At 36.0% G+C, this 10,827-nt stretch overlaps 1 protein-coding gene and 1 pseudogene across 2 annotated transcripts; both read left to right on the top strand.

The window, feature by feature from the left end:
* Positions 1-265: 265 nt before the first annotated feature.
* On the top strand, positions 266-2,901 carry LOC137716322 (uncharacterized). Of its 2 annotated transcripts, none has more exons than XM_068455760.2 (2): positions 266-378; positions 2,525-2,901. In XM_068455760.2, the coding sequence occupies exon 2, from the start codon at positions 2,569-2,571 to the stop codon at positions 2,773-2,775; it is 207 nt and encodes a 68-aa protein (XP_068311861.2). In that variant the 5' UTR covers positions 266-378; positions 2,525-2,568; the 3' UTR covers positions 2,776-2,901. The 2 variants fall into 2 exon arrangements, with proteins under 2 accessions (XP_068311861.2, XP_088546921.1); XM_088690795.1 differs by lacking the exon at positions 266-378 and adding an exon at positions 607-734.
* Positions 2,902-3,559: 658 nt separating this feature from the next.
* LOC137714189 (protein NDR1 pseudogene) lies at positions 3,560-4,643 on the top strand (annotated as a pseudogene).
* Positions 4,644-10,827: the final 6,184 nt, after the last annotated feature.

Here is a 10,827-nt window from a genome sequence, read left to right as displayed (position 1 = left end):
TTATGCTAAAAAGTCAATCTTGATACTATTTACTTTACCCTTTATTTTAACCTCAAAGTTTTCAAGCCTTTTTCATTAATTTTCCTTAGTATTTTTTTTTTTGTTTTTTTTTTTTTTGTTTGTTTGTTTGTTTTTTTTTATTTTTATTTTTTTAATAGTTTTTGTTGTGGGAATTTTCTTTTTCTTGACAAAGCCTAAAGTTGAGGAACTGAAACGGGCCGAAATGGGAATGAAAGATCAAAAGCCCAAATTCGGAATGGAAGCCCAAATTTGGAATGGAAATACCATACTGCCCTAAACCAAACGACCTAAAACAAGAACACACTAGAAAGACTCTCTGATTACCTCTCTCTCCATCTCGGTCGATTTTACCTTCAGGTACTCTCTCTCTCTCTCTCTAGTTGTGTTGATTTCAAATTTTGGGTTTGAATCAATTTTGAAAATGGTGATCAATATTGTTAGAAATATTTTCCTTGTTTGCTTGAAAATTTGGAACGTTGGCATGGAGGTTCGAATCCTGAATTCCAAAATTTGATTGCTTTTTACCGGAAGTTAATGTAATCAGAGGCAAGTTGAATTCTTGGTGTTGTCATTAACTTTTAGATTATTGGGAATTTATAGAAGTTGGGATTGAAGTGTTCTTCTATCTGTTCAGGTTGGATATATCAAACTGGATTTTATAGATTAGAAAACCATACAGGGTTTAAGGTTAAAGTTGCTCCTGCAGATGAAAGGTAGGTGTTCTTTTTCTTGTTATATAAATAAAAAAATCCATTTACTCTTTTCATAAAAAACCAGCGTCAGGAAAATTGCAAGAAGGTAGTGGAATTTGAATATTTAGGTGTTCCTTTTCGTTTTGTAAATAAGAATTCCTTTAGGTGTTATTGTTTACACTAAAAACCCGAGTTGGGAAATCGCAAGAAGGTTGTGGAGTTTGAAAGTTTAGGTGTTCTTGATAGTTTTTTCGCGAACTACTATCCTTGAGCTTGTAGAAACTGAAGGAAACGGAGTAGGGGTAGTCGTATCTATGCAAAGTTTCAATCTTGATTACCATATATTGTTCTTAAACACTGTCAATGCAATAATGGACTGTGGTAGAGAAAGTCTAGCTGATATTGACAAGTCTATATTTTGTGTGTTTTTAAGTTTTGGTATGAATTTTACCTGCTACCTACTACCACCGCATGAAAACTAATAGTGAAGCAAGATTCCATGCTTCATTATGTGGTCTAAAGCTTCAAATGAACGTTATTATTAGTGGAGGAAGTGAGATGACTTTCACTGGGACAACTCCCTGCTGTTTGCTTACTTGCATTCATTTTGTCTCATCAATAGATAAAATAGGAGATTTCCCTCATGAGAGCTTTTGCACCTCTGTCCAAGAGTGACAGATTAACGTTCAATAATCCCAGGGTTTATTTTGACACGTCTTTGCTAAAGAGCTCTGTCTTTCTTAATTCAAGTAAGATGCTAACTCGCTCGCCTACTATACCCTACTATACAATAGATTAGTACGGTAGGAGTTGATCGTTACGTTGTCGACCTTATCTATTCTTTGTTCCTTTATAGCAAGCACTAAGTAAGCACGGCAAGAAGGCCATAGAAGCCTTTGGGGCAGTCAAATGGTTGTTCCTCTTTCCCTGCACCTTCTTTTTCCAGTGGTATAGAAAGTTAAGCATTTTTTTTCGGGAATTCATTTAGTGACCTTGCGGTTGCCTATTACCCTCCATGATCAGAGTCCATGAGCTCGGGGAAGAGAAGTAGGGCCTTCGGTCAACCAAGAGAGGTCCAGCCCTTCCCCAACCAGTTTCCTGAAGCATTGGAAAACTGTGGAAGTCTTGGTTGAAAGTTGTTTAACTTCTTGAGCTAAAGGATACCTTCAAAAGTTTTTTCACTATTCTATCCAGTCTTTTGGGAACTTGTGTATGTAGTGGAAAAAGGTTTTTAGACTATTGAGCATTGTGTTCATAAATTCACTTTTCAAAGATTACTCTCCTGCATCAATCTTATGCTTCATTATAGTTTGTTTTGAATGTAAAACTCAATTTTCAAATATTACATTGACTCTCTAACATAGGCCAGGAAAGTGTATAACATATCCATTAGATCCTTTATTATATTTTTTCCTTGAAATTAATTCACCTTGTAAATATTGAAGTAATGCAAAGTTTGGTTGTAAATTACATTTTCCTTGTATTAGTCATTCGAAAATGTATTTTCAGTGTGCTTGATATTGATTTTGCGCCCCCTTAATCTTAATTTATCGTTTTGGATCCCTAATTAGCAATGGGATATAAGGGAAAAATTTTGGCTCCTGTTTGTAATGTTGCCTTACTGTTTGATATTTGATGTACATATATTTTCTCTGCCCTTTAAATTGCTTGGCGGAATCATCTTTCCATACAAAACCGAAAAAGAAGAGAGAGCAGTACACTATGGTGTCTTCTTTAGCCTGAACAACATCTTTCTTTCAGAGAGCAGACAAATGTAGTTTATTCTTTTCTTTTTCTTTTCGGATTTGCAGATTGGAAGCATAAAGCTGAACTTGCTGTAGAGTTTTGCTATTAGATGGCTGGGATTTCAGGATTTAGGAGCCTTGCACCTAAAACAAAGAATGCTATAGTTGCTGGGGGACTGTCAGCTTTTGTTTTCGGAGTATATTTCTACACCATGAGAGCTGTTGGAGGAACCGATGAATTACAAGTGGCTATAAACAAGTTTGAGGAGGAAAAAGGTCAGAAAGAGGCTGAAGCAAGCTTGTCATCAAAGGTTTGATCTTTTAATAGTAACTCAGTTATGCTGATAATGTAGTCAGGGAAAAGGTAACCCTTACTGTGAAAGACACCAGCCCCGTATATAATTATTTGTTTTTCGAATAAATAAATTCAGTATTTTTCAGTATTTAGTGCTTTTTTCAATATTGGTCATTCAAGATTCTATTAGTCGCTACTCGTTTGGATTCTCTTGGTAGAAACTAAAGTCGACGCTTTAAGTCTCCAACCAATTAGACGGTTCATGTGAAATCTTAGAGAAGCTTCACAAAAACTATTCAGCACGCGACTCACACCTTGCTAGTCTTTATAAGAATTTATGGCATGCTCTGCCTTCTCTGTCCTCTCTTTCTCTTAGCTCATTGGAAATCTGGAGGTTTTTGGTTGTTATTTCATATAAGATCGTCCTAATATGTTATGCAAGTTCTAGGAAAGATACTGACACAAAATGGACAGGTGAGTATCGGGATCGTAGATCAAATGTACAAGTAATAAGCATATATGTCGACGTTTGTTAGGGTCGAATGTGCAAAAGGAAAGTTCATGTGGTGATTGAACTATGGGTTATCTAGATTAATGTCTGCATTAATCCTAGCTTCGACCGCGATGTAGATCTCACGCCAATTTCGTGGTCTGGTATGGGTATGACATAATTCTTCGTCCTAATTCCGTTTTTGCTTCTTTTGCTTAGAAAGGAGATTTGAACTTTTGGGTTTCTACAATTAGGAAGAGAAGTAGTTTAGTTTAAGACTCCAAGAGCCTTATTGAAACGCTGTGTATACGTATTTGTTTGTGTCTGTAATACTCGGCCCTGCGAGGAGTGAGATTGTTACAAGAGCGTATACATCGGAATATCGCAGATTCTACCACACTAGGAGAATATAAATAAAGACCAACTTGCTTTAATAAAGATTAAACAAAGACGGAGGACTTTAACGAAGACCAAAATAATAGTTTTTCCAATCATCTCTCTCTCGCACTCTCCCTCTCATAACTCTCTTCGCATTTCTCTCTCTAACCACAAACATGGCGGATCCATCGGGCGGGTTCTGCGGCCGCTGCTTCAGCTTCATATTCACCCTCGGCCTTACAGCCCTCTCCATGTGGCTGAGCCTCCGCACCTCCAACCCCAAGTGCACCATCCACTCATTTTACCTTCCTGCCCTCAATCGGACCCTAAACGACACCAAAAACACCACCCTCTTCGTCGCCCTCCGGCTCAAAAACACCAACAAAGACAAGGGAGTTTTCTACGACGCCGTCAACCTCACCTTCCGGCTTCAGCCCAACGCCGCCGCCAAGCCCGTAGCAACTTCTGCTGTGCCCCGGTTCTACCAAGGCCACCAGAAGACGGCCACCAAGAACGTGGTCGTGGGCCCCCAAGAGGGGCTTAACTGGACCGCGGTGTCCAGTGGGGTCCACCCCAATGGGAGTGTGAATTTCAGGGTGGATTTGGCCACTGCTGTGAGGTTCAAGATCATTTTTTGGAAGACCAAGAGGCAAAGGCTGAATGTTGGTGCTGACGTGCTGGTCAATGACTCCGGTGGGAAAGTCAACAAGAAGGATATCAAGCTCTCTGCTGCACCAGATCATCACCTGATTGGTTTCTTTTCTGGGCAGGTGGGGGTTTTGTCCAATTTCCTGGTTTTGATTTTGCTCAATTTTTTGTGATTTTTTTTTTATTTTCTTGATTTGCGTTCAGTGCTATTTTTTAAATTGGGGAAGGAAGATATTAGTCCCAGCTTTTTGTACCGAAAATATTTTCTATTCAATTTTTTATGATAGACGGTAGACAATGTAATATTAGTCAATTCACAATCCTGCTCACCTGAAGACCTGAAGACCGAGATTTATAACACCGTCATGTTGTTTATTTTTCCAAACGCACTGACCTGGTCAATTGGTCCAACCCAAGTTCACTGCACTAACGAATTTGTTTCTCTTTATATACCATTTATTTTAAAAACCTGGAGTTAAGGAGTTGTGTGTGTGTGTGTGAGTGGGAAAATAAATGGGTCGGAAATAAATAATAATGAAGCTCAGGAAGAAAAATAAATAATAATGATGAGATAAATATGCGTTGGCAGATCCTACTTTTATTAGAGATATAATACAAGTGATAGTGCAAGTAAATGATAAGTGTAACACTACTTTACTTAAAATATGAACATTAGGTTGGTATTTGACCATGAATTTATGTGCTTGTTAGTAGGACCTGGCAAAACTATATACGATGAGTTAATTAAATTATATGATGCAAATATACGCGGAAAATAGTTTTGGGTTAAACCTTACGGAGTCGAGTTCGTAATGAGTTGACACGGTTTCGCACGATAGTGACATATTATATGTTTGGAGATTTGGTTATGTAATGTGTTACACTTGAAGTTTTTGTAGTTTTAGAAGATTTTTATTTTTATTTATACAAAACTTGATATTAATTTTTTTGATCAGTTGACTTGAGAGAGAGAGAGAGAGAGTAAAATAGGTAAAGCATGACACGACACTTTAAATTTTTAAATGAGCTAGGGTTCATCTATTTTGACATTATAAGTTAATGAGTTGGGTTTGAGTTTAAATTTCTCATAACGCGGATACAAATTGCAATGGGATTTCTTATATCAAGCCTATGTGTATAATATTATCTTCATATGCTCTGTAAAAGTACAACCTACATTCAAATTCCTTCTCATATTTAATAAAATTTGAGGTAAGTATTCAAAGGCAATCTACATATCACAATGCAACTGTTTGGGCCCAAAATGATAGTTTGGGCCGAGCTTAGAGCCGTTCTTGGCCTAGAAACCTTCATTTAGAATTGTCATGGGCCGTCCAGTCAGGGTAGGCTGAGTCCTATTGCGAGGGGGATTGGTTTAGATAAGAGTGAGGTAGTTGAAACCTAGTGCAACAAGGAGTCGTAAGGCTAATCATGCTGAGAATTAGGGGATGAATATCGTTTGTTAAAAAGCTTGGTTTAGAGTCATATTGGAGTTAGGATTGGCCGAGACCTAATCAAATTAGGTTAAGGAGTTCTAATCCGAATACGATTCTAGCTCGGCCATGAGGGGGTTTGCTACTATAAATAGAGAAGGGCATGCATCATTCAAAGCCCCTCCAATTCAACACACAAAATTGCCCTATACAAAGTTTCTCAACAACCATTGAGATTTTATCCTCTCCTATTTTCTTCTCGCCAACACATATTTAGTTTGGATAAACATCACTGTGAAGGTAACTGACGACATCTTCAACTTGGATAAACAACACTAGAGTCATAGAATTAGCCGATCAAAGAGCACCTTCAATTTGGATAAACAACATTAGAGTCGTAGAATTAGCCAATCAATGAGCATCTTTAATTTGGATAAACAACACTGCTTCGAGATCGACTGGTTATTTATTCAAGTCTCGGTCGACAAGAATTTTCGAGTCCTTGTTGGTAGAGGTCATTTCATCAGCCTTCTCAGCAAAGTGAGGTTTTACCAGGTTACTACATTCGGCACATTGAAAGCTGAATTTGATATTGAACTTCGCAGAACTAGCAACCTTGTCTTCAGGCTCTAGAACTTAAAGCCCGAGACTTGTTCCTTCCTCGACAGCAGTCGCAAGATAGTCAACAACGCGCCCAACGCCACATCAACATATTTTACTCCCCGGCCGAACTCGGCCGAAGAGTTGGCACACCCCACACACAACCGAAAGACGTAGTTAGCTTATTAATTACTTGACATGCGCGCCACGTAGGCTTAGTAGTTTTTAGGGTCAACAACAACATGCTCAAATATTTTGTTACAATTTCTTTGGTTCATGTAGGAGGTGAGCTTCCAGTTTGTAGTTTTATCAGATTGTAGTACGCTTCATTGCAAACTAACGAAACCAATTCGTTTATGTGAACCCTATTATGCTACCTTCCCCGTTCTGGATCACAACAATGAAGTTAGCCTTCTGTACTGTAGAGGGAGAGAAGTTTCAGGTTGACGCAATCTATGACCCAGTATTTTGGGCATTTTTTCGACCAATTTTTAGGCCAATTTCAACAGTTTAAGGCAATGCCACCACTTAGGTTGAACTCTCTTCACACCAAGCCATGAAAATCTCTCGTTTCCGCCGCTAGTGATCTCGCCGTTTGTCCACGTGGAAAATTTTGACATGATCATCAGCAAAAATATGAGATCCGCAGTTGGCATACCATTAGTTAACAGTCAAATTGACTGTTTCACTAATGGATATATGAAATTACAACTACAATAAGAGTTTGTGTAAGGGATTGAGGTTGCAATTGCACCAAAACTTGAGGCTGCAAAATGTCAAGGCTGGTTTGGTATCCTATTAAAAAAATTCATCATTTCTCAAAACATTTCTCATAAACATATCTTGAATTTTTTTTAAGACTAAAAAACTTGCTTGGTATGAGATTTAAAAATTTTAAATCTTAAAACTTAAGCTAGAGAAATAAATCAGAGAGATAGAAAGAAGAAAGAGGGTTAGATGAGATAAAGAGGAGGAGAGAAAGAGAGAGAAAGAAGGAAGAAGAGACAAAATGAAGAGAGTAGATTATGTAGGAGTTTTGAGACCCCTCTTGTCCCACATCGGGCAACAATTGTTTTTCACTAGCCTTTATATAGGCTTATTCCTTATTCTTAGTAATTAGAACTTTGACCATTTGGAATGAGGATTGAGGTTTGGGCCGCTAATTGTGTGGATTAGGTTTGATGATTATACTATAATATTAATATAAATTACTATTAATTAATCAAGACAAGGGCCTTGGGCCTTGGGCCAAGGAATTAAAATTAATCTGATCAATTAGTTTTAATTTCGAATTAAGTTTTTAATTAAATTAATTAAAAACGTTTTGATTAATAGACACTACTCTTTGGAAAGAGTTGTATAGCTTCAGATACATCCAAAAGGTGTTTGAAGAGGTATGAAAGAACCTATATAACTGGAGTCCTCAGTTACATAAAAAATCATATTTTCTTCCTCCTTGTCTTCCGTACAAAATTTCCAGAGAGTAAACACACAAATCAATTCACTAGAGTTCTATAATCCAGTGTGGGTTGTAGAATTAGGTAGTTGTATCCTGGTCGAGCAGATGTTGTAGAACCACAAGCACACGAGTGGGATGGAAATACTGTTCGAAGGACATAGCGTTTGCGCTAGCCTCTACCTTCAATTCATTCAAGTTAGTATCATTTTAATTTTTTGTTACTATAACATTATTGCATTCTGTATTGCAAGTATTTTTTAATAATAAAGTATAAGTATTTCGGTTCTGTATTTCTGTTATTTTATTGTTTCTAAATTGTTCTCCAACAGATTAGAGAAGATAGAAAGAAGAAAAGAAAGATTCAAAGTAAGAAGGGAGGAAGGAGAAAATAAATGAGTGAGTTTTAAGTTTAAAAACCCTAAAAACTCATTTTTGATGTTTTTAGAGAATATGTTTTTTTTTTAAGTTAAGCTTGAGTTCAGTTTTTTAAAATAGTCATACCAAATAAGTTTTTAAAGTTTAAACCATAGAAAAGTGTTTTTGAATTAAAAAAAGCTAAATTCAAATAGAATACCAAACATTTACCCAAGTTATCCAAGATTTAATTATCACTTTATTGAAGTTTCATATAAAATATAAAAATGTAGTTGGATGTTTTTGAGTGATTGAAAAGTAGGATTGAAGGAAGGTTCCAAGAAGTCTGCTAGAAGAAGACTAATCCCTTTAAATAATTAAGCAAAAAACCCTTACACACAACTCCAAGGAAACTGCTAAGCTTTTACCATCAGCGACTCAAGCATTCAAGTCCATGCGCAAATTGATTGCTAAGAAGGTAGGGCATAATGTGCCTCTTGAAACCGTGTGTATACATATTTGTTTCTCTCAATTAACTCGTTTATGCGACTGAGTGAGACTGATACAAAAATGTATACATCGGAATATCACAAATTCTATTGCACTAGTCCCATGAAATTGACACAAAAGTGTGCACACTCGGGGAAGCAACATACAATGTATTGGCGAGTATATACCTGATTACAAGAATATAAATAAAGACCAAGTGACTTTAATAAAGATTAAATAATACCAAAGACTTCTATAAAGATTAATTAAAGACCAAACAATACCAAAGACCTTAACAGTACCTAAGATTACGTAAACACCAAGTGAAGTGACCAAGAGTATTTTTTCCAATCATTTCTCTCTCCCTCTAACCGTCGTTTCATTTCTCTGTCTCTAACCACAAACATGGTGGATCAAACAGCCGGGTGATGCAGCTGCTGCTTCAGCTTAATATTCACTCTCGGCCTCACAGCCCTCTTCATGTGGCTGAGCGTCGACACCAAAAACTCCACCCTCTTCGTCACTCTCCGGCTCAAAAACACCAACAATGACAAGAGAGTTTTATAGGACGCCGTCAACCACGCCTTCCGGCAGCTGCCCAACACCCCCGCCCGTAGCTAACTTCTGCTGTGCCCCAGTTCTACCAGGGCCACAAAAGGAATATTAATGTAGATCAAATCTCCAAGTAATTATAATTTATAAGCATATGTGTAGACGTTTAGTTAAGACTGACACAGAATGGACAGGTGAGTATAGGGATTGTAGATCAAATGTCCAAGTAATAAGCATACATGTAGACGTTTGTTAGGTCGAATGCACAAAAGGAATATTTTCGTGGTCGGGTAGGGGTATGACATTGTCTGTCCTTGTATTCTTCGTCTTATTTCCATATTTTGCTTCTTGTGCTTAGAAAGGAGATTTGAACGTTAGGGTTTCTACAATTAGCTGGTAGTTTAGTTAAGACTCCAAGAGCCTTAATATTGAAACCCTGTGTATACATATTTGTTTCTCTCGTCTTACTCGGCTATGGAACGAGTGAGATTGGTGGAAAAGCGTATTCATCGGAATATCACAGATTTCATCACACTACGAGAATATAAATAAAGACCAATTGGCTTTGATAAAGATTAATCTCTACTAATTAATAAAACACTCATTGTCAACCAAAATCTTATGAAATTACCAGTTTAACCCTCTAATTAAATAAGAACATGAATAAGAAATATGGGGTAGAAATGTAATTTCACACAACCAAATTTTGCTGTATTTTTTCAAAACCTCACCTACATGTAATCCTAACAAATTTTGCTGTATAATTAATCAATGATAGAAAAATTACATATGGTATATTTATTTTTTATGGCTAAACTTTGTATCATATATTTATATTTTTAGTTTGTACCTACTTTTAATTTGCAACCTTTTTTTTTTTTTTAATTTGTAATATTTTCTTTTTAGTTTTAATTTGTACCCATGTATTAATTTCTTTTTTCGCCCCTATTTTTTTAAATTTCATTTGTACTCATAATTTTTTAATCTTTTATTTGTACCCTCATTTATTTATAATGTACCCATTCTTCCTTATTAATGTATCACTTTGTTATGTGTGAAATGTACCATTTTTTTGGGTAAAATGTACCAATTTTTTTAACACTATGGATACATTCTTTTGCCATTTATTATTTCTTATTATTACATAGTTTTTATCCATTTATTCAATCAAAATATTTGAATTTTTTTATTGTAACCGTTTCTAATAGTATTATAATAAAAGATTTTAATTTTATAGGATTATAAATCTCATAAAATATCAAACAATTAATGTCAAAACTATAAAAATATAAACATTAATAGTAATATAATGAGGTGTACAAAGTCAAAGGATTTTGATCGAACTTTGAATATCATTAAGGTTTCAGTCAAAGGATGTTAGGAATTAGGAATCGCATCCAAAGTATTCTTTTTTTTATTTTGTTGATTTGCAATCAGTGCTATTTTTTAACCAACGAAGGAAGAAATTAGTCCCATTATTTTGTTCTTAAAATATTTTTTATTCAATTTTTTGTGATATACTGTAGACAATGTAACTTAGTCAAATCACAATACCGCTCACCTAAGAACCGAGATTTATAACAATGTCACATGTTGTTTTTTTTTTTTTTTTTGGGCACTGTCACATGTTTATTTGTCTAGACGCTCTGATTTGGCCAATTGGTCTAAACC

Source organism: Pyrus communis, chromosome 3 (genome assembly GCF_041283825.1).
Source record: "Pyrus communis isolate YQ-2024b chromosome 3, ASM4128382v1, whole genome shotgun sequence".
Lineage (NCBI taxonomy): Eukaryota > Viridiplantae > Streptophyta > Magnoliopsida > Rosales > Rosaceae > Pyrus > Pyrus communis.
This window is presented reverse-complemented; position numbering and strand designations above follow the sequence as displayed.

What these genes read in the sequence shown, in the direction of transcription:
- LOC137716322 (XM_068455760.2), top strand. Translation starts at nt 2,569, where the DNA reads ATGGCTGGGATTTCAGGATTTAGGAGCCTTGCACCTAAAACAAAGAAT.